A 24,203-nucleotide genomic window follows, 5' to 3' on the forward strand; every position below is an offset into this window, starting at 1 on the left:
TTTATTTATTTATTTGCTTATATGTGGTGCTGAGACTCGAACCCACTGCCTCACACATGCTAGGCAAGTGCTCTACCACTGAGCCACAACCCCAGCCCCCCCCCAGCACAAGTTGATCAGAAGTTATCAGTAGGTAGATCACAGCAAATTGAGGCTCCATACAGTCCCACAAGATGGATTACCCAAGGCCAGTCTCTTGGGGAATGCAGGAGGGCAGTCTCCAGACTGTGTTGCTGCTTGAAGCTGGTTGACTTCTGCCCTCCTCTCTGTGGCCCATCTGCATCCTGCTGTCCTGACTCCCTGGGCTTCTCTGTTGGCAATCTGGTTCCATGCTGGATTGCTCTCATATATCTGGGCTCTCAGGCACCCAGCACACACTCTTTCATTGTTATATTATTTCTGCACAGTGGGGAAGGTGAGCTTGGACTTAGGGTCAGGCAACTGACCAGCAGAGGGACCTAGGTTTCCTCACCTTCTCTTGGAAGAATAGTCCCTATCTCACGGGACTATGGCCCCAAGATAAGGTGTGCAAAGTGCAAGGTCCTTGCCTTGCACATAGTAAAATGTAAGCAATAAAGCATTGAAAACTCTAGTATATTAAAAAAAAAAAAGCTGCCTGTGCAGCTTCTCCTCCTTCTGAGGTTTATGTTTATACTTCACCACACCAGATTGCTTCCTGGTTATTTCTACTTGGGTGGCCCACAGGCAATTCAAACTCACCTTGTCCCCCTGCACACAGAATTACCTTTAGTCCGCAGCCAGCGCAGACAGTGTGAACGGTTTGGCTACGTGGGAAAATCCTAAGGGAGTTTAAATTAAAGACACAGCTCTCATATTTTTACCTCTGAACATTCTTGCATTATCTCACACATGAATTTTTGAAAGACACTTCAGATCAAGATTATAATAGACAGTTACAAAGTCAGATCCTTCAGGAAACTTCTGTATGCATCCCTAAACTCTCTACTCCTTTTAGAATATGTCCTCATTCTTGTTGCTTCCATAACTTCCTGTATTTCCTGTCTGACAGCATTTAATATGTTATCGCATTTGCTCTTTTGCTTATTTTCCTTCTAGAATATAAACTTTATGAGGGTATGAACTATAACTTTTTTTGCAGTGATGGATATTAAACCCAGGACCTTGCATATGCTAGGCAAGTGTTCTACCAGTGAGCTACAGCTTCAACTATTTTAAAATTTATTTTGAGATGAGGTCTTACTGAATTGCCCAGGCTAGCCTTGAATTTGTGATCCTCATGCCTCAGCCTCCCAAGTAGCTGGGATTACAGAAATGCACCACCGTGCCCAGTGGACTATGTCTATTTTTAAAATTTTCTAGTTGTTGATGGACCTTTATTTTATTTATTTATAAGTGGTGCTGAGAATTGAACCCAGTGCCTCACACATGCTAGGCAAGCGCTCTACAACGGAGCCACAGCCTCAGTCCTGGACTATGTCTATTATTGCTTTTATTTAATACATATGAAGATCTTACTCTCTACTAAGCACTTCTATAGGAGCTTTATAAGTATTAATTCATATAATCTTCAAAACGATCCTGAGATGCTACTATTATTAATGTTATTTAGATGATAAAGCTGGGACAGGGGGAGATTAAATAACTTGCCTAAGGTCACAATCTGGTAAATGGCACAGCTGGAATTCAACCCCCCCAAATCCAAGGACTTAATCACTAAAGTGTGCTGGTTCCCTTATTCCCCTATGTATTGCCATTGCCTGTCATCTGCAAGGCCTACCCAAGAAATATTTGAAAAAAAAAAAAAAACAAAGAAAGGATGACTAAATGAACAGACTGTGGAAATAACACAGTCCTTTGTGAGGGCAGAGGGAAGAAATAAGTAGCTACAGAATGGGAAAGAGATTAAGCTAGGAATTAGCAAATGTTATGGAAAAAAGTCCAAGGGGTCAAAAGACTCCAGGAGAAATGGCAGGTGATGAAAAGCAAGGTAGATGGGGGTGGGGGGAACTCAGGAAGGCAAGTGACAAACAACTCTGCAATCAACAAAGGAAAATATAGAACACACCATTGGACTTGGTCAGGGGCAGGCCACTGGGGACCTCTGAGCGGTTTCCATGGAGTGCTGGGGAGAGAAACCAGATTGCGCGTGGCTGAGGAATAAGTGGGTGGTGGAGAAAGCAGGCGGGAGGTTGAACTCCCCTCTGAGCCATGAAAGGCAGGTTTTGGGAGGAGGTTAAGTAAGGTGTTTTTGTCAAGATGTGGTGATTAGGAGCTGCTTGAAGCCAAGAGAGAAGAAATCTTTGGAGGGAGAAGTCAAAGAGGCCTTCACCAAAGCAAAGTGTCGGTCTCCTACATGGTGGTGGACCACATGGTGGCCAGCCATATGAAGGGTAAACAAGGGGAAAGTCTGCTAACATCTGTGTGAAGGGAATAGAAGCCAGGAGAGTAGTACTTTGTAGAAAATTCCTTCCCAAGAAGCAAAAGGGGCCTCAGACATGAGGTAGAGAGTTCTGGAATAGGGGAGTGTGACAAGGTAGAAAAGCAAATTGATTTAGGGGCTCCTAGTGAATGAAAAGCAGATAAAGACTAGAGACATACAGAAGAAAGAGGAAACTATTTTCAAGAGCCCACAAGTTCAAAAAACATGAGATGACTAGAAGGAAGACAGGATGGTTAGAACTACAATGAAAAAAAAAAAAAAGAATCAGTTTACTGGCCAGAGGACTGACAGTGAAAAATGAGCCTGAAGTTAGGTAACAGTTGGGAAGAAGATTTGACTGAGGGTGACAGTGAGCATGCCCCTGCTAAAGAGTCACTTTATAAAGTAGGATGATTGGAACATAATGGATGCTGCCAGAGTTGGGAGGGGAAGGATGTCAATTCAAGGTCTTATCTGAAGGGGCCTACTGGTGCCCCAAATTAAAAGGCTGTTGATCCCTAGGGACAAGGACTTGGTCCTACAAGCCAACTCTGATAGGGGCTGGCAGGCAAGAGCAACACAGCAGGGCTGAGTAGCCCCAGGAAAAGAGCCACAGGATAATACCCAAGTAGGAAAACAGGGAAAGAATGAGAACCACAGCATAGTTGACAATTTCTTTCTGCAGCCATGTATTTTTGTTTTATTGTGTATTTATTTATTTTTGAAGTACTTGGAATTGAACCTGTGGCCTCAAACAAGCTAGATGAGGGCCCTACCACTAAGCTACATCCCCAGCCCAACAAACATTTATTAAGCAAGTATTTTGTACCACACATTTGTTACAGGTACTGACTGAGTTCAAGGAGTTTACATTCTGGTGGGACAGATAAGTCAATTCAAGGCACAAATAACCCCAATACAAGGGGGTTGATATTCTGTAGCAAAAAATATATCAAAAGAGCTCTGGAGGTCTATATACCCTCTACTATAATAGAGAGTTTATTTTCCTTCAGAAAAGGAAGAGTGGTTGCACACTGAGGGCTTGGGTTTTGGTTTAATGTGAATAAATAATACATTCAGTAAATTGTTATTTTTTGTATATTGTCACCATTTTTGTATTTTATGAGACGTGTTATTTTTCAGATTCTATGTTTTCATTATTTCAATTACATTTGAGCTCATGCCACAAAGAATAAATAACATGCCTTGTTAGAAAAAAAAAACACACAAATATATTAAAAGGCATTTGCCTGCCTGGAAAGAATACCTTTTTTCAAAGGTCCACACTGTGGGAGCTGCATGTCCTCAGCCACTGCAGAATTGTGTAAATGAAACTATTTGTCCTTCACTAATGCTGGTAAATCATGTGTTGAGAGCCACAGTTTAGTCGGAATGACGCCTGGCATTTTGCTAGATGGAATGGTTGAAAGGTGACCCTGCTCTGGGATTAGGGAGGCTCCCGGATTAGGGCGGATCCTGCTGGGATTAGGGCGGATCCTGCTGCCTTGGGCGACTGCTATTTTGGAGTTCCCAGTTGAGTTCTCGCAGGGTTCCGGGAGAATTGGCGCATGGAGCCCCGTGGAGGGAATGTGTTCCCGGGAAGTGTGTGTGTGTAGAGTACCGGTGAGAGTTTGGGAATAAAGAGTTGCTGCTTGAACCTACAAGGCTTTGTGGCGGCTCTGTTATTTTGTGCCCAGCCAGACTGGGGCAATTATGTTTGAAAAGAGTTTCTGTTTTATTCACCTGGGAGGGACTTTTTCAAGTTCTTTGTACGTGATTTTTAACATAGCCTCTTTTCTGATTATTAAAGTAAGGCATGCTAGTTGGAAAAAAGTTGAGAGACAGTGTAGAGGAGTTTTTTAAAATGTCATCTTAAAATGCCACTTGTGAACTGGGGCATATCATGGCTTAGCAGTCTTTTCATATATATATATATATATATATATATATATATATATATATATACACATATATATATATGTATATAAATATATGTATATGTATGTATATATACATACATATATATCCATCACAATAAAATATAAACTTATAATAAGAAATTCTATAATTCTTCAACAAAAGGATAGTCTAAGCAATCAACTAACCCAATGCATGTATTTTGGCAGGCTGAACATGTCATATTATTACTCAGAATTGACTTTAACAAAAACTGAGCTAGGTGTTTCCAGGTAATGATCTTCTCCCTACCTAATGATAGGCTGAATTCTTAGATGGTTCCCATGATCTACATCTACTAGTATTATTACATCCAATGTAATCTCCTGCAGGACCTGTGGCTTTCTTCTAGTGAATAGAACATGGCAAAGGTAATGATTATGTTATATGAGGTTCCACATTAGCAGATCAGAGTGAGAGATTCCCTGCTGGCCCTGAAGAAGAGGCCATGCCCCCATGGCTGGGAACTGCAATAGCAGGTGGGCCTGAGGGAGGCATCTAGCCTGCATACATACAGCCTCAAGGAAATGAGTTCTGCCAAGAGTCTGCATGAGCTCAGAAAATGATTCTTTTTCCAGTTGAGTTTCCAGAAGAAAGTGGCCTGACCAGGCCTTCACTATAGCCTTGTGAGACTGAGTAGAGAATCAGCTAGGTAAACCCAGACCCCTGACTTCTTGAAACCATGAGATAGGTAATAGATGCATGTGCCATTTTAAACTGCTGAATTTGTGCTAACTTGTTACAAAGAAATACAAAACTAATACAAAGGCCCCCATCATTCCTATACTTTTAGTACCCTAGCCCATAAAGCTATTGTCCTCCATAATATTTGTATCAGCAGAATACAAATATTGTATCTTTTTCATCCTTATTTCTCCATCAGTTTCCTAACATTCCACCACACTGGCCTGAAATACACCATGCATAGTACAGTCTCTGAATTTTCGTTCATACCATTCCTTCCAACCTAGAGTTCCTCTGTTCCCTCTTTGTGCCTTGACCTTGAAACTTTCTGAACTTCTAGAACACTGGACCATTGCTTCCATTGCACTTTTTATTTGCATCACTGTTTGTCCCTGATTCATACACTGCCACATGATTTCTTTTCAAATCTTATTTTCCTGAAAATCCTATTGAATATGTATATAGAATATATATAACACATAGAATAAATACATAGGATGTCTACAAAGAACATTTAAAAGATTATACATGTGTGTGAGAGATCATCTCTACTCACCAAAAGTGCGAACTCAGTTGAGGCTCAGGATTCTACATCATGTTTGCATAGCATGTTGCTAGAAATACTCTGTATTTAAAAATTGTGTCACATGGTCACCACGTCTAGTTGACCACTTACTTACTGAGCCCTTCCACAGAGACAGACCTGACTGCATCCCCATTGTTACCCTAATCTCAGGAGCTGCAATTTTCTATTCTGAAAATTGAGTATGATGTCATCTGCCATAATTATTTCAAAGATTAAATAAGTCTACCATGGGTGCCTGGCACTTCATGGGTGCTCAATTGTGAATTGAAGCTGAATTTAGGTTGGCAAACCTCCCATGTGTAAAGGCTGTGCACAGTGGTGGAATTATCACAGGCTTGCCAATGCTTCAAAGAGCTGAATAAAGCTGAAGAAGTCTGTGTATACAAAACGCCAGTTTCCGTATCTGTTAAAGATTTAGTTTCCTTTCTAACTACATATATATGGACTACAAGGTCAGCAAATAATGCACAAATACCGATCAAGCCAGTGCTGAATCCAAAGGAATGCGAGTAATTCTGACCAGGAAACTTTGCCGCTTCTGAAATGTTTTGTTCTTAGCCACTGGCAGGATTGATCGATTGCAGTTAGTAAAGCATTTTCTGTGCGGCCCGTCCAAGCATCTGCTTCTGTACTTCTGTACAACTGTTGCTCAATTCACTATTCCTTTCGAATTACCATCTTTGAGGAGCAAGAGAAAATCTATCCAAGCCACCCGCACGAATCATCCTAAAGGCTTCCAAGTCCTTTAACAGAGAATCTGAGCCTACCAAGGGTCCTTTACGTTTCCCTTTACCCCCTGCCTTGGTTCTAATTTCAACACCCTGGGTTCGCCCAAGTCCCTCCCCGTCAGCTGTCATCTGATGAATATGCAAATCCAAGATAATTGGCAGCCAATGGCGGGGATTGTGGTCACGTGGTACTGATGGTAGGTGAGCAGACAGAAGTTGTGTGTCGGTGAACAGAGAGAACTCTCAGTCTGGGGCGAGCACTCTAGTCAGTGCAGACGGATGCTTAGGCAGTAGTCCTGGCAGCGGCAGCGGCGGCAGTTGTGGTGGCAGGAGGAGAGGGGAGGGGGGAGGTCCCCAAGGGCTACACACGCTCACACTTTCAAGTTCCCGTGCAGGTTAAGGAGGTGGGGCTGCTAAAAGAGGACTCCAGGAGCTGTCCCATCTGTCCCGTCCCGTCTCCCCCTCTTCCTCTTTCTCCCTGTCCCCTGGCTCTGCGAGAGTTCAGGGTTCGGGTGGCCGTACGTGGCAGTGAGGGCAAGAGGGCCAGGAGAGTGGGAAGTAGAGACAGGGGTGCGGGGCAAGATGCCCATCCTGCTGTTCCTCATAGACACGTCCGCCTCCATGAACCAGCGCACTGACCTGGGCACCTCCTATTTGGACATTGCCAAAGGCGCTGTGGAGTTATTTTTGAAGGTAATGGGAGGGGAGGGGAGTGATGGGTCTCGTTCCTGAGGGATTGGGAGGTGGATTTAGGTGCTTCTGTAATGCTCCTGTCATTCCCCTCCTTTTCTATGCGACCTCCTCCGTAATCCCTCGTTCCGCAGCTGCGCGCCCGGGACCCGGCCAGCCGCGGAGACAGGTACATGCTGGTCACCTACGACGAGCCCCCGTACTGCATCAAGGTAAGCGGGCCATCCGGGGAGTGGTGGGTGAGAAGCAGCAGCAAGTCGGCTGGGGCTGCCGGCGCCTCGGCCCCCTCCCGCCATGGTCCTGCGTCCCCGGCGGGCGGGCGGGCGTGGATGGGGGACGCAGAGGGCGGGCGGAACGGTGCAGTCAGCCACTTCCGAGGAGCCAAGGCGCCCGGGATCCGAGATAGGGGAGTCCCCCCGCCCCCCCCCCCCAAACAGCGGGAGGGCAGAGGTCTTGGCGCGACGACAGCAGCCGCCTCGGAAGATGGCGGACATTTTGCTTTTGTATGAGGCAGAGAGAGAGAGTCTGAGGGCGCTGCGGAGATGGAAAGGAGGAGGGGAGGGAGGAGAAGAAGGAGGAAGGAGGGCCAAGCCCGGGAGGGAGGCTGTAAGGCGGGCCCGCCCCTTCGGAGAGCTCCGCGCGCGGCCCCGGCCCGGGCGGGCGGGCGGAGCCTGAAACTCCACCGGGAGGTGCTGCGGGCTGGGCGCGCGGGCTTTCCTGGAGCCCCAGCACCTCCTCAGGTTCCTCCTTCCTCCCCTCCGCCGGCCTGCCCAGTCCCCTCCCCCCCTCCTCAGACTTTTCGCTGCTTCTCCTTCTCCTCCTCTTCCTCTCGCTCCCCTCCCCTTCCTGCCAAATCTTGGCAGCGCCAGCCACTGGCCTTCAAAGGCCACACACTGCTTTTGCACTCTGCAGCCTCAAACCTACCCCCGCCCAATCGGAAATCTGTCCGCCCAGCCAGCTCCCAACCCCCAGGCCCAGAGACTCAGTTTCTGCTGGGGACTCGGTCAGGTTCAGCCCCATTCTGTTACCTTAGCTACTGTTAGTGTTTCATCTGAGATTCCAGCGAAGCAACGACGTGGGAGAGATGCCCATGCACAACCCGCAAGGGGCAGAACTTTTTAGGGACCTGGCCTACCTATTTGCATAAGAAATTAGGTTTCTGCCAGCCACATAGGGATTTGTCCAGGGACAAGCAAGAAAGGAAGGGAAGACTAAAATATGAGCAGTTATACCCACCCAATTCGATGAGTAGATTCTCAGGGTTCTGATCCACCGGAGGAAAGTAGGGAGGACTTAGCCTATGTGGGATAGTTCATTTATGCTCTCATGGTGAGAAGATAAAGAACTTCTTCGCCTGAAGTTGCCAGATAAAATAGAACTCAAACTGGTAAATCAACCTGTGTAAGAGGCATGCTTGAATATATTGTCAATTTAAAGTTATTACCATAATCCTTGACGTCTTTCACTAGACTTTTTCCCCCTCGGAATTATCTCCATAGTGCTGCAGAGGTGCGGTCTGCATGTGTTGTAATCCGTTTCAGCAGAGTGAGGTGTTTTAATGACTGGAATCTACCAGACTGAATAGTTGGTCAAAGACTTCCCTTCAGACATAAGAAAACCAAAGGGAAGCTAATTTGGTAACCTGTAGCTTCCGTTAACAATTTCATGAATAGGTCCCTCTTGACACTGTTCTGGTTTCATTGCTTTGTTTTCAGTTTTTTAATATGTCCTTTTACAAAGCATATATCTTTCAAAATGCCATTAGCTTTTTGAAAAATGTCAGTTTTCTGACTTTTTTTTAGACCTACTAAAGCACATGTTTGCACATCCTGGGTTTAAATGGCCACACCTTTTTGACTACTAATACAGATGAGAACACATCATTTGTAGTGTGAAAGTTTGAAGGCATGCTCCTCAATGTGGAAAAGTAAAAAGGATAAACTACAAAGTAGTGTGCCTGTGTTTTTCCTTTAAAGGAACAACTTACTTACATTTAAAAAAATGCTAAGACTTACTTAGCAAATGAATATATATATATATATATAGAGAGAGAGAGAGAGAGAGAGAGAGAGAGAGAGAGAGAGAGAGGGGGGGGGGAGATGTACACACACACACACATGTATATATACACACACACATACACACATATATATTATCTATAAAACTTGCATGGTAATGTTTATAGAATCATTTTCTTTGGAAAGGAAAAAGAAAGTTTTATCCTACTCTTTTAACTCCAGCTGCCACATAGTTTTCAATACTTAATTTTTTTTTTAGTGATTATATATCTTAACTGTGGTTTTAAAGAAGCTCCAGATGGAACAGAAGGGAAAAAAGATGGATTTTAGTTCAGTAGAAATTTCATCTGTTGGCTCTTTTTATCCTGTTATCTTATATACTATATTTATTTTTTCAAAAGCAAAAAACATTTGATTTTTTTCCTCATTAGGTCAAATATGGTAAGCTACTTTGTTTATGTGTTTTGTTATTGATCATTGATTATTATCTTAGTCTTTTTGCTTTTCCACAGTTTTTAAGGGCTTCAACTTTACTCTTAGGTGATAACTACATGTTCTAGAAAAAGGTTAATGATCTCATGATGTTCTTTTCATTTTGTTTTTCGTACTACAAATTCAAAAAACATAGGTCATATTTTGGTAATGTTTTCCTCTTCTGAGCCTCTTTTTGGTCATTCACTCCTAACCGCCCCCTACCCCATCATTCTGTTCTTTTGCTTTTAGGATCTAGTCTGCTTGGAAGGTTAGATATTTTAGAACATCTGGTGATTTTTTTTTCTTAAGATTTATTCTAGTCTTTTACTTGCTAACAGTTAGGAGTCGTAGATCTGTTTTCCGTCATCTCACTGTTTATGAAACAGGCCTTTCTTTGATTATCAGCAGGTATCTTAGTTCCTACTTAAAAAGGTTCATTCTTCATTAGGAGTCTGAGGTCCTTTGAGCAAAGTGATGTTAGGGTTTTATTAGTAGATTATTCTTTGAAGAATAACCTCTGTGTGTTTTTTAAATTTCTCTAAGGTTAGAGAACCATTGTAACTGTTTTTCTCAGGTTTTGGTTATATCCAACTCTAAATACTGTAAAATGAATTTTATTTTCTACTAGAGGAGCCATTTCTATTGGTATTGTAACAGGCATGAGTTGTGCATTTGGTTGGAAGATTTTTCCCTAACAGGCATGCCACTATTCCCAGTATATCTACTTACAAGTTCTGATAATAAATCTTGTGAAAAGTTACTGTGACTGGAATTTTTCCTGATGTATACTGTTGAGTATGTAAATATAATATTTCGCCAAAGACTTAGTAACTTTTTATTGCATACCTCTTGGCAAATAGCTATGTGTTCTTTTAAAATTAGTCATACCTTTTATTTGCAGTTAGCTTTGCATGGATGGAATTAAGCTTGATTTGGGGATCATATAAAAAAGCATATGGAATGTAAGCATAGTGTGCCACATCTGTTTTAAGTGTTACTCTGTAAACAAGTTTTATAAATAGTATCACAACTGTTAACATTTATTTATACAATGCATCTTTAGTGTTCACAGCTAGGATGAAACCCTATTTAATACTTTGAAATTACCAATACATCCTTATAAGACTAATACAGAATGTGGCTTTAAAAAACGTGTGTGTGTGCATAATAATCCTTAATCATCTTGGCTGAGGTTCTGCTGTCTTGTATGTTTTGTTATGAATTACAAGTTCCTTTTATTCAGTGATGAGGAGAGGAATGCTTGTTGAAAGAATGTAAGCCACCAGCCTGGGATTTATATTAGCATAAGTAATCAAAATACTTTTATATTTGAAGCTAGTTTCTTAAAATTATTTCTATTTTATTAAGGGATTTTTAATTTTTTTTAGATACAGTTATCTTTTATGTATTTATTTTTATGTGGTGCTGAGGATCAACCCAGTGCCTAGCATGTATGAGGCAAACACTCTACCACTGAGCTACAGCCCCAGCCTGAGGGAAATTATTTTTAACATAAAATGGAGAGTCATTTTTCTAGAAATAGTTGAAACACATGTATAAAAATAGTGTACAGAATTTTTAAAAAATATATAAATAGGAAGAGATACTGTTTCAAAGATATATCCTAATCCAGCAATTTGAAAACCTGAAACATTTGAAAAGGGGGAAATTTCCCCTTGAAGGTTGCTTTTTTTCACATTCTGTAGCTAGCTTGGCTTCCTGGTGTCTGCATGTATCATAAAAAGGCAGAATTTTGGCTTACAGATTAAGGAAGTTAACTTAAGCTTTTAAAATGGCATGTGTTATAGACATTTATTGGAATTTTAACTAAGACATACCTTTTACATATACCCATGAATATATTCCATGGCCCTTATTTGGAAAAGGGACGACTTTGAAGGGTGCCCTTCATTGTCTAGGAAGCTGAGGAAGTGCTTTGGGTGACATCTTAGAAAATGCAAGGTGATTTTAATACAAAATGCTGGAAGGCAGTGCAATGATTTTCATGATGGATTGTTTCACTTGTGATTTTGCTTTCTTTTTCACCTTCCTCACTGGCCATTGGAGGCATTTGGCAGTAGTTATTTTGAGATAAGAAAAGGGAACGGTTGGGGTTAGGGTTGGGGCTTAGGGGTAGAGTACTTGCTAGCATGTTTTAAGACACTGGGTTTAATTTTAAGCACTGCATATAAATAAATAAATAAAATAAAGGTCCATCAAAAAATAAAAAAAAAAAATCAAAAAGAAAAGGGAAGGGTTAATGTAGGAGACTAGATCTCTGGGTGAGAGTAAGTACAATTTTCAGACTAGGGTCCAAACTCTAAGATAACTAGGGGACATTGACAAAATTATGGATGCCTCTCTATTCTGTATCTTCAACCTCTCTTGTATCCATTCACTCTTATTTGCTCCAAGTTTTAACCTTCATCATTTCTTCCCTGGACCATTGTCACATCAGTCACTCAATTGATAGTCTCGCTTTTCAACAAATTTCCCCCTTCATTGCCAAAAGATTGCTCTTATCCTTCTCCTTCTCTTCTCCTTCTTTCTTCTTCTCCTTTCTTCTTCTCCTTTCTTCTTCTCTTCCTCCTCCTCCTTCTCCTCCTCCTCCTCCTTCTTCTACTGGGGACTGAACCCAGGAGTGCTCTACCACTGAGCCACATCCCTAGCCATTTTTATGTTTATTTTTATTTATTTTGAGACAGGGTTTTGCCAAGTTGCTGAGGTTGGCTTCAACCTTGGCAATCCTCCTGCCTCAGCCTCTCAAGTGACTAGGGTTACAGGCATGTACCACTGCCTGATAAACTTAATAAAACACAATGAAGTGCAATAAAATCATCATTCCTCTATGAAAAAAAATCTTCCAGTGGCTCCTCATTACATTTCAGAATAAAGTCCAAATACCTTGGCCTGACTTCCAAGGCCCTTTGCGATCTGGCCCTGTGCTACCTTTCCAACAATTTCTTTCCACATTGTTCTCTTCTAATGGGTGTCAGGATCCAATCACAAGGAGAAATTAAGCCCCCTTTTCCAAACTTACTGTACCTTTTGCTATTTCATACCTTGTTCTCTCTGTCTGGGACATACTAGTTAGCCTGACATCTCAACTCTTCATTCCACAATTATCAAAACTTACCTGGCTCCTCTTCCCCACCCCTACTCCAAACAGTGTAACAATTCCTTCTGTTATCCCTTAACACTTTCCACATACCTTAACTATATATCCACATCTCTCTGTGTGTGTATCTGAACACATACACATACACATTTAGCATGTTATTTTATGTGTGTGTGATGCTGAGGTTCAAATCCATGTCCTCATGAATGCCATGCAAGCATTCTACCACCGAGCTACATCCCCAGTCCCTAGCATATGCATTAGATGGTAAATGTTAGAATTCATATTGGCCTAAAAATGCAATCTTTTTAAGGGCATATATTGGAACATTGCTATATTTGTACCTCTGATACCCATGGGAGTGCCTCGATTTTAGTAGATACTCAATAAGTGGAGAAAAAATTTGAGGCAATATGTATGAGTGAAAGCTACTTACCCCCCTTCCCCTCTCATTGCTACAACTATTCACCAGAAGGTGACCACTGTTAACAGTTTAATATGTTTAATGTTTATTACAGTTAACATTTTCATATGGGTTCAGTTTATGATATGATAGAATTATATTTTTATAAAATGAGTGTATACACCTCCTTTTCTCTCTTTTGCTTATCAAAGTATATTTTGTATACAGTAAAATACAGGAATCCTAATGACTTGATGCATTTTTATATTTATACATTCATGCAACCACCTCCCCATGCCAAGATAGAGATCATTTCCATCAACCCAGAAAATATCTCTTGCATCTTCTACAATGTCTCCCTCCCCCCTTGCAGGTAAATATGGGTCTGGCTTATATAAATATCGCAGTGGTATGATTAAAATTTTTTTTTCCATGGATAGTCTGAATACCTTGGCCTGACTTCCAAGGTATAGTCTGAAAGTGGTTTGCTGCTACAGCAATCTAGCTATTTATTTACCATATGATTATTGAGCATCCCCTGTGCACCAGACTTTGTTATAAGGACCTAAAGTGACACCAAGAAACATGTGGCCTAAAGGGACCAGAATAGTAAAACATATGGCTCTAGTCATCAGGGGTCTTGAGAATAGTTGGGAAAAGGTGACTGGAGAAGGTAGGTGAGGGTATGGGTGTGTCAAGACTAGTGGACTCTTTTTTTTTTTTTAGAGAGAATTTTTTGATATTTATTTATTTTTTTTTAGTTTTCGGCAGACACAACATCTTTGTTTGTATGTGGTGCTGAGGATCGAACCCGGGCCGCACGCATGCCAGGCAAGCGCGCTACCGCTTGAGCCACATCCCCAGCCCCAAGACTAGTGGACTCTTAACCAAAGAATTAGAGAGGAAGGATGGAGGGAGGATGCACAGGCCTCTGCGAGAATTCAGTTCATCTGGTCAAGATTGTAACTAGTTCAGGCTAGACAGCAAAAGGACTTTGAAGCCTACAGGCTAGAGTGTGTATATTTATTTTGAGATGAAGAGCTATTCAGCGGATTTGAAGAAAAATGGGGCAAGGTTGTTATCTGTCTCTGTGCTTGTTTGATTATTATTATACAGCATTCCTTGAAGTGGGCTGATGAGAGGGGAAATTGAAAGGTGAGGGAAACCCAGAAGATGTAGTTGACGTTGCCTAGTTTTGCATTAATAAGATGGTTACTTGAAAGTGTTTGGCCTTGGCATCGGAATGGGAGTGGTAGCAGGCAGTGGGGAGCAGAAAAGGAGAGGGCAAATGTTTTCCTTTTCAGTTTGCCTTTGCGTCAGGAAGCTAATTTGAACTGCTTGGAACACGGGGTTCTCAGTTTCAACAGAGTGACCAAATCAGGCAGCTGCTTCATGTCTCATGGAGAAATTGCTTTCTGGGGAAAGGCCAGATTGAAGGACCCTCTGTTTGGCGTAGAGGATGTGAAGAAAGGAACCTGAAACTTTGTAAACATGGCCAGTTCCCTTTGACCAATAGAGTGTAAATGAGAGATCCAGGCAGATCCTTGGTACGTGTGCTGGGAGCTTAGAACACATTATCTCCTGAGTACAAGGTTGGAAATGATGATTAACTTCCCAGAACTTCCTCCTTAGGAAAGCCTTTTTAACCCTTAGTGGTCACTTAGCCATAGAACTATTGTGTTTATGGGTTGGGGTACAGCTTACTGGTAGCGGGTGTACTCAGTGGTAGAGAACTGGCCTAGCATACTCAGAGGCCCTGGATTTGGTCCCCAGCACCTGCAAAAAGCAAAAAAACAAAACCCAGAAGTATCGTGTGTATTTTTGTTTCTACTATTGATAAATGGGTTTGGGTTTCCTACTTGATTTGTTAAAAGCACATCCTCCCAGCTTCTTCCTCACAACTTCCATCAGAGACAGTGAGGGGCTGAAATGGCAGAAGAGGTTGGCATGGCTCTTCCAATGTGGCAGTTTTTCATATGTGTAGATTGACTTTATCTACACTCTTCAGCACAGTATCTATGAGCTATGTGTGGTTATTGAGCACTTGAAAAGTTGCTAGTCTGTAAGTAGATGCTGTACGGAATAATGGAAAATTTAATATTTTGAATATATGAAGCTAAATAAACTATGTCTTTTGTTTGTTTGTTTTAGTACCGAGGATTGTACCCAGGGGTGCTTAACCACTGAGCCCCATCCCCAGTCCCTTTTTATATTTTACTTAGAGACAGGGTCTCACTAAATTGCTTAGGGCTTCACTAAGTTGCTGAGGCTGGCTTTGAACTCGTGATACTCCTGCCTCAGCTGCCGGAGCCACTAGGATTATGGGCATATGCCACCACGCTTGGCAATAAATTATGTTATTAATATTGCTTGTTTCTTTTACATTTTTTTTTTGTTGTTGTTGTTGTTCCAGGGTCTCCCTCTGTTGCCCAGACTGGCCATGGTCTCCTGAGCTCAAGCAAACCTCTTGCCTCAGTGTCCCAAGTAGCTGGGACTATAGGCATGCTCCATCATGCCCACCTTTTACTGTTTTAATGTGATTGCTTGAAAATATAAAATTACATACATGACTTGTACTGTATTTCTGTTAGATAGCAGTGTTGGTCTGTATTCTTTCAGAAGGAATTTTCTGATATTCATGCCCTAAAATTTGTTTCTGAGGGAGGATCCTTTCAAAGTTCTATTTAAAATGAATAATGCCATAAAGGACTCATTTAAGCACTAAAGGTTATCATACAGTTCAGAGTTGATAGCTTGATAACCCTTTGCCCTAGGGCAGAATGTGAAAGCATCCTATTCTTATTTGTATTGAGAGCCAGTTTGTTGCTTAGACTTTTGGATCCAGTTGCTGATCCAACTGGTTGGGTTAGAAGTCGTCCCCCCCCCCCCGCCCCCGCCTCTGGGTTAAATATGACAAGAGTATATATGTGAACTAATCTAACTGTTGTAGTTAAGAATTCTGTTCATAAAACATGGTCATTGGTAGTAGTACATTTTTCAAGCTTTGGGTATTATTACAAATATATATCATGTCCCTTTTTAGATTTACTTAGCTACCTTGCCTAAAATTTCTCCAGAACAACCCTTTTTCGGGAAAAGTAGGATAAAGAATAAATTCTCCACCTTGGCATAATGTTAAACCTAGGAAACAAAAAGGAGTTTGTATCATTGTTCTTACTGAAGCCTTTTTTGATGTTCCTAGCAGAGCCTCTTTGTCTTATCATAGGAAGTCATCAGTAGCATTAAAATGACAGGGGAGGTCCACTGGACTGGAAGGCTCCCAGGATTCTTACTGCTGGTGTTAGTCAACTTCCTAGTGGGATTTCCAAGAGTGTGTCTTTGTATTTTTATCACTATAATTGTTCCTATTTAAGGAATATTTAATTGTGAAGCTGAATGGAAATACAGATAGAGTAATGAGTAGCCACATATAAGAGGTGAGAGAGGAGGACAGGGCTATAGCTCAGTGGGAGAGAGTTTGTCTAGCATTCCTAAGATGCTGGACTCAATTCCCAGTGCCAAAGAGGTGGGACCATTTTATAGCCCTAGTTTTGGATCCCTCTGAGTCCTATCTTGCAGTCAAAGGTGTTATCTAGCTTTTATAGCATACCCTGTATTTCATCTATGAGATAACTTATATCTGCTTCCTTGTAATCATGAATGATCATATAATTGGTTTCTAATAATAGCAGCTGACATTTATTGAGTAATGCTTATGTACAGGGCAGTGTGCCAATGAACATAAAGTATTATTTAGCTTATCTTCCCCGTCAGCTTATGTTGTCATAGGTACTATTATTATCACCATTTAATAGATAAGGAAGAGGTTTTATCTGGGGCCTGGAGAGGTTAAGAAACAAAATCGATTGCAAAGTAGGACTAGACCTATTCCAAAGACTTAAGTAATTAACCACTTCACTTTTTCTATAAATTGTGATAGGAGTTTTGTTTTGATAACGTCTCATAGGTATTTTTATTACCATATGTCCCAAAACCATCATTTTTCAGAGTCAGAATGCTATTATTTATATCTGCATTTAATATAACTGTGTTTGATAATATAGCAAACATTCAATGGATGAAAATTATTAGTACTAGCATTATTTTTATTATTTCTCTGGCTATTTCTGGGTGAATATCATTAGGCATTTGTTTGCATAAATTTGTTTGGGAGGATACTGAGAATTGAACCCAGAAGCACTCTACCACTGAGCTACAACCCCAACCCTTTTTACTTTGTATTCTGATACAGGGCCATGCTGAGTTGCTGAGGCTGCCTCAAACTTGCAATCCTCCTGCCTCAGCCTCTCGGGTAGCTGGGATTATAGCTGGTGCCACCATGCCCTGCTACACTTCTGCCTTTGATGTTCCACAGATATGCCCTTACAAGGAGTTGTTGAGATTCTGAGTTGATGGAGCTTCAGATTGAGTGTATATGTTGGTGAAAGTTGGAGTGATCTGGTGACTGGGCTGAGTGGGCCCTATAGGAAGGGTGGTAGGCTTCTAAAAGTAACTGGGTAGTCTTTGACTATCTAGTGGCACCAAAAATTGAAATGCCATTACCACTTTACTAATCTCCTGATAAATGTTTTTTTCTGTGTAGAAAAGAAAGACAGTCCACACTTTCTTTGGTAGCTACTTGGCTTCTTTTAACTCACAGACTGTGGCTGAGGAAGACATTTATTTTTTAAGGCCTGGATGTACCATACTGCATCTTAGAGTTTTATATGCCTCATTTTCTGGTGTGATCCTCATTTCACCCAGATCTCCCACTGTTTTCTCCAGCAAAATCTGTCATACCTAGATGGCTTTCCACTCTACTGTTTAGTCAGATGGCCTACCATAGAGGGGTGGATTCAGAAAAGAAACAGAGATGCTGTCAACTCAACCATTGGGGTCCTAACTAGGGAAACATTACATGAAGGCTTTTGGTGTGATGTGTAACATGTTTGTAGAAAAAGTAATGTACTGTATCTCAAGCCTTATTCACTTGATGATACTACTCATTGATGCCTGTTGCTGTTTTCATTGTGTAGATTTCCCCCTTTAGTTTGAATAGTTCAGCGAATTAAATACCAAGAGCCAAGCTCTGGATTTGAATGCTATAGAAACAAAGCCTCTGAACATTATTGTTTTTGTTTGTACAACTGAGGAACAGTCCTATTGAGAAAAGTAAATATGATTTATTAAGGTCTTGGGATTTACTATAGGGCTTCTTGGGCAAATTTACTGTTTCTTCTACTTATTCTTGAATGCATTTGAAAATAGCTACTCCTTCCTTCCAGAAACTTGTAACCTCCTTTATTCTGTTTCCCTACCTCTCTCTTTTTATTCTTGTTTTATCTTCTAAATTATTTCCCCTGATAAGTGCACACCACCTTACTAATAGTTTCAAATATTTCATCCACACTGATGCCTCAACATTTCCAACTTTTCACCCAGGTTTCTCAACTGACTCCAGGTCATCTCCCCTGGCTCTCTGTCCTACTATCAGCTCACAGTTAGACCTCCTATGTCTCTATAATCTTACCATCTCTTCTACATTCCTCATCTTTTAATCACTCAGGATTAAAAGCAAAGTCATTATTCAGCTGTGATTCTTTTCTTCCATCTTCTAAGGACCATCTCTCTTCCCTATGAAATGTCTCCTACATTCATTCAACTCAATTTCTACTGCCATTACTTTAATCCAGGTCCTTATGTTTTAATGCTTTGACCACTCTATCAACTTTCTAACTGATCTCCCAAGTATTTCCCAAATTCCTACTCCCCACTCACACCAACTGACAAAAAAGAAGCTTTTGAGCTGTATATTAGAAGCAGATTTACACCATTGCTGGGTACTTATAAAAAGTGGTCATAATAATCAACTTCTCACTTTCCACTAAAGCTGGTTCCATCATATCACCCTCCCAACAAACCTTCAAAGACTCCCCATGCCAATGGAGTTAAGTCTAAATTGCTCAGCTTGGCATTCAGAGCTTTGGAATCTGCTCCATGTGTTTGTATAAACTTAGTCCCATCATTTATGGATATACACTTTAGACAGACCTGTCTTTTCTACCCATGAGTGTGCCTCCCCACTCCTGATGACAGCCCTTAGAACATCAGTCAACAAAAGAAAAAGAGATCCAGAGCCAGGAGTTGAAGGCCTGGGTGAGGAAAGGAAGTGAACTGACAGCATCCCATTAAGGGTGTGACTGGAGGGGAAAGCTGTGATGGAAGATGCTTTAAAGTGCTATTATAATGATGAGAAGTTGCAGAAGGAATGGGGGAGGGAGCTGGAGTATGACCTTTAGTGGTTGATTAGCCTGAACTAGACCAAGATGGTTTGATTTAAATTGGCACTGCTATTTAATAAGAAACCCATTTCTCTTTGCATTTCTGTATCATAGGAAGAGGGCCCATAGAACTAGGCAGTGGACTAAAGGATTCTAGGGAATATCTAGCATTTAATACATATTTGGCACTGAAAAGTTAGGGCTCCTTCCTGTATTTGTTCATTTATTCTTTTCTTCTTCTTCCTCCTCCTCCTCCTCCTCCTCCTCTTCTTCTTCCTCTTCCTCGCCCTCCATCTCTCCCTTCCCCGCTTCTCCTCCTCCTCTTTCTTCTTCCTTCTTTCTTCTTTTTTTTCTACCAGGGATTGAATCCAGGGGCACTTAACCACTTAGCTGCATTCCCCTGTATTTTTTCTTGAATGAGAATGCTGGTGATATACAAAGCAAAATTTCCATTTCTCTTGAAATTTTACATAGATACATACATAGATACAATTTACATAGATACAATTTTACATAGATACAAATACTCCATAGTGATGCTTTTGAGCTGTATATTAGAAGCAGATTTACACCATTGCTGGGTACTTATAAAAAGTGGTCATAGTAATCCTTTCAGGTAGATCACACTATCCACTGCCATGTTATATGGCAAGCTGTGCTACTTTGGCAGCTCTGTAAAGAGTACTAGACTGGAAGGCAATAGAATTATACACATGACCTCAGGCAAGTCATTTAACCTTTTATGGTGTCAGTTTCCCCATCTATTAAATGAACAGAGTAGACTAGATTGTTTCAAGGGGTCTTTCTGGAAAAAAGTACAGGAGAGATTGCATAACTGAAAGGCAGGAAGTGGAATAATTGAGGATTGGAATTCAGGGTGATTTTAAAATTACTTTAAACTTTAGAAAACAGTTCCTAGATGTGTTTAATGTGCAATATCACACACTTAGCAGTTAAATCTGTAATTGTCACCCTGTCTTATTGATGTTGTTCCCCTTTGCCACTAATAAATAGTTAAATGTTCAGGACAGAGTCCTACTGATGGTTACTTTGAAATGATGGACAGAGTGACTAATTTTGTTTTTCTGTTGAGATTTTCAAAAATTAATTTGAGTTCCTTTTATCATGTAATAAATAGCTCATAAAATTATTTGAGGCTTTAAAAAATTAGTCTAGGGGAAAGAGATGCTATCTAATCTTTAGAAATTCATAAATGGCCATTCTGTTATTTATTTTCAACTCTTTTTGCAGTGTTTAGTTGGTTAAACACATTCCTGTCCATGTGTTTTTCCCCTAAAACTACCTTTGTTAATTTTTATCTTGTGTGTGTGTGTTCATAAAAAAAAGTCTCATTTTAGAAGCCAAAACTTAAGCAAACATGCATGTGATCTGCACAGTACCATTTTTTTCCCTGATAATAGCTACAATTGAAACAGTCTGAGCGTGGAAAAGGAACCCTCTCCTCTCTCTCTCTCTCTCTCTCTCTCTCTCTCTCTCGCTCTCTCTCTCTCTCTCTCTCTCTCTCACACACACACACACACACACACACACACAGTGACTTAACCCAGGATCTCAAGCATGCTGGGCAAGCACTCTATCCCCAGCCCCAGGGTAAAGGAAACTTAACAATTATATCCTACCAAGCTTTCTAAATTCTAAGACATTTCTGTTGCAACAGCACTGCAATTGACTCTTGCACAGAGGAGAAAAGTTTCTAAAACCTATTTGTTTCTATGTGTTAACATCCACTAGTGAAGATCGATTTTCTTTTCATCTTATATTTTCCAGTGCACTTTTTTTTTTTTTTGCAGGACTGGGGATGGAACCCAAGGCCTTGCATATATTAGACAAGTGCTCTACCACTGAGCTGCACCCCCAGTCCTCCATTAAACTCTGGAGAGATGTGGTGCTTCCTACTTTTATCCAAATTCCTAGGGTAGGAATTGGAAAACTTTACAAAAGTATTTTGAAAATTTGCTTTATTAATCTTATGATCATTCAGCCACTAAAAAAAATTCATAGGTATTATATAGACAATGTGCGATGGTGAACTGTATCAATGGAATCAAAATGTGCATCATTTCTTTGCCAGGTTCACTTAAAATATATAGTCCTCTGAGTCTTTAAAAAATAAATGCCTTTATTTTATTTGTTTATTTTTATGTGGTTCTGAGGATTGAAACCAGTGCCTCACACATGCTAGACAAGTGCTGTGCCACTGAGCTACAGCCCCAGCCCTCTAAGAGTCTTTAACCATCTGCTGAAAAGCAATTCAGTGGTCCTAGACTGTCAAACAAGTTTCTGTTATATATTAGGTAACTTCTTAAGAATAGTTTTAAAGTAGAAGACTCAAATAAGGTAGACTTCTTTTATATGATTTTGATTGGTAATATTTCCTGAAGGATGTGGATAGAAATTGGTAGATTGAACCCCATAATGATAGCATTTAGAACTCACTGGGAGAGAACTCATTTAATCAAGTAAAATGGACTTTGCACATACATTTTAGCAAGTTCAGGACACTAAGAAGGGACTTTGGGAGGTGACCTTGACAAAAGGGAATTCAAGAGAACTAGATAGTCTTAAAACAAGAATTTTATAAGAAATTAACAAAATAAATTAAAAGTACATATAAATTAAAGAATAGTGAAATGCCTCCTTTGTGCCCAAAAGTGTATCAATTCCTTGAGATAATTGATTGGTACTTGACTAAGTGAGAAAACCACAAAAAATGGGAAATCAAATCAGGCCAAATTGCTAGAGTATTAAGGGGAAAAATGTGTCAGACAGGGTCAGAAAATATAATGCAAAAATGAGTCTGAAAAGGAGTACAAGAAGAACGATAAGTCTATTCTTGTAATGGTAAAGCTTCTTCCTAACATGTCCTTCATGATTTTAACAACCTCCTTTAAAGGTGTAAACATATTTTGAAAGGATATTTTAATTTTTTAAGGTGATTCAGCTGTCAGTGTTCTATTAAGAGGGCAGGTAAACCTTGTCTTGTATCTATCAGAATTGGAATCCATTTTAATTGCAAGAAGAAAATCCTTGCCATAGAAAAGTTTTAACTTGCATAAATGTTCAATATAAGGCTAAGAACAGAGACAAAGAGAAAAGCCATGTGTCTCCTTGGGAGACAGAGTTGATTGGAAAAGCAGGACTTCTTATTTTTCACTTCATTCCATTTTACTAGTCAGTTTACCAACATAGGAACATTTTGTAATGACAAAGATGATAGAAAGTTAAATTGAAGAAGAAAGTTGGTTAAGAAACACTGTTGAAATTGATTTATTCCAATTGTCTGGGTATTTGCAGAGCAATCCCCTAAACTTACAGAGAGCAAATGGAAAAAGGAAAATAGTTTATCTTTCACCAAGAGAATTGATGGCCCAGCTAAATTTAGACTCTCCAGCTTTAACTTGAGACATCTGGGGAAACACTCCAATCTGTTACTCATCTAGTTTGTAACCATCTAGAAAGAAGCCCAAAGTCCAGAATAGCTCTAAGATGGTCTTATAAAGGGCAAATAGTATTGGGCTGATTTTATTTCCTTTAATAAAAGATAAAATGTCTGTTGAGAAGGGAAAGCTACATGGATTACCTCTGCATGACAGTGACACTTGTTATTTCTTTATTGCAAAAGGCTTGTTGACAAGCTGGGAAGACTTGGGATGCACTGCACCATTCTTCAGGGGGACATCCAAATAGGCTTAGGGGAGAAGTGTGCCCCAAATCGTCTGTGTAGTGGCTCAGCACCAAGTTTGGGACACAGCAAGTGGTGCCTTCCAGGGAGTTCTCTCCCTGATGTAATATATGGGATTCTATTTTATTTATTTTTTGGTAAAAATCCACTTCCAGTCCCTTTAAATAGCTACCACCTTAGAGAATCTTAGTTATTCAGTTATTTTTTTTTTATTTACATGTGCTCAATTTAAGTACATTTTGTAAGGAGGATTTCTTGTGTGGAAAGTTAGGTGCAGCTGGCCGAAATTTCTTTTATAAATTAACTTGGAGGGGAAATTTATAGTATGTTTATGAAACCTTTGCATTATACTGAAGCAATGTCACCAGTATTTTGGAAAATGATTACAAATGACCTTTGGAGATAGAGTGACAGTTTTCAGAAAAGGCTCTAACACTGTTCCCACATCCTCTTCAAGGACAGTTGATTTTTTTTTCTCTTTTATTTGTTTATAGCTCCTGGCAAGATTTTGATGAAGGAAAGAGTTCCTCATTTAAAAAAAAAATAAAAATCAATGAGAAATAGTCTGGCCAAAATGGGATGAAGTTCAGGAAGGATAAGGATTAGGAGGCTGAGGTTTGAAGAAGACACTAAGTAATACCCCCTCCTTTTCTTTTTCCATTTGAAATCAATGGAGTAATATGTCCCAAGAACCAGCCTGAGTTCTAAGTACCATTTTTATTCCTGATAAAAGCTAGAGCTGAGGACATAGCCTAGATGTATGTTCACCAAAGCGTCCAAATGGCTTGCATATTGGCAGACCTCCCTGTAGGTCTGTTGTAATATATGTATAACTAAGAACCACATGTCAGGGCTGGGATTGTGGTTCAGTGATAGAGCAGTTGCCAAGCATGTGTGTGAGGCACTGGGTTTCATTCTCAGTGGAAAGAAGGAAGGAAGGAAGGGGAAAGGAAGAAGAAAGGAAGGAAGGAAGGTCTATCGACAACACACACACACACACACACACACACACACACACACACACACACACACATATACATGTCAGAGAATATACAGAAAATGAGAAAGAGCTTTAGCAACAGGCCTAGAGAGAACATCCTGGTTTCCTGTTCCCACACCCAGCAGTCAGGTTAGAAAATGGAAACAAGTGTGCAAGATGGT

General features: G+C 40.5%; 1 protein-coding gene across 6 annotated transcripts in view; it reads left to right on the forward strand.

Moving 5' to 3' along the window:
• Nucleotides 1-6,575: 6,575 nt before the first annotated feature.
• Nucleotides 6,576-24,203, forward strand: part of LOC308639756 (integrator complex subunit 6-like) — a 71,023-nt gene continuing 53,395 nt past the window's right edge. For 3 of the 6 annotated variants that reach the window (XM_081278085.1, XM_081278087.1, XM_081278089.1), the window contains exons 1-2: nucleotides 6,577-7,048; nucleotides 7,180-7,257. In XM_081278085.1, the coding sequence (XP_081134211.1) occupies nucleotides 6,938-7,048; nucleotides 7,180-7,257 (189 nt within the window). In that variant the 5' untranslated portion in view covers nucleotides 6,577-6,937. Of the gene's footprint in view, nucleotides 7,049-7,179; nucleotides 7,258-24,203 lie in introns of all 6 variants that reach the window. The other 3 variants (XM_081278086.1, XM_081278088.1, XM_081278090.1) reach the window with 3 other exon arrangements.

The sequence above is a fragment of the Spermophilus citellus genome, assembly GCF_964194105.1.
Source record: "Spermophilus citellus genome assembly, chromosome: X".
Lineage (NCBI taxonomy): Eukaryota > Metazoa > Chordata > Mammalia > Rodentia > Sciuridae > Spermophilus > Spermophilus citellus.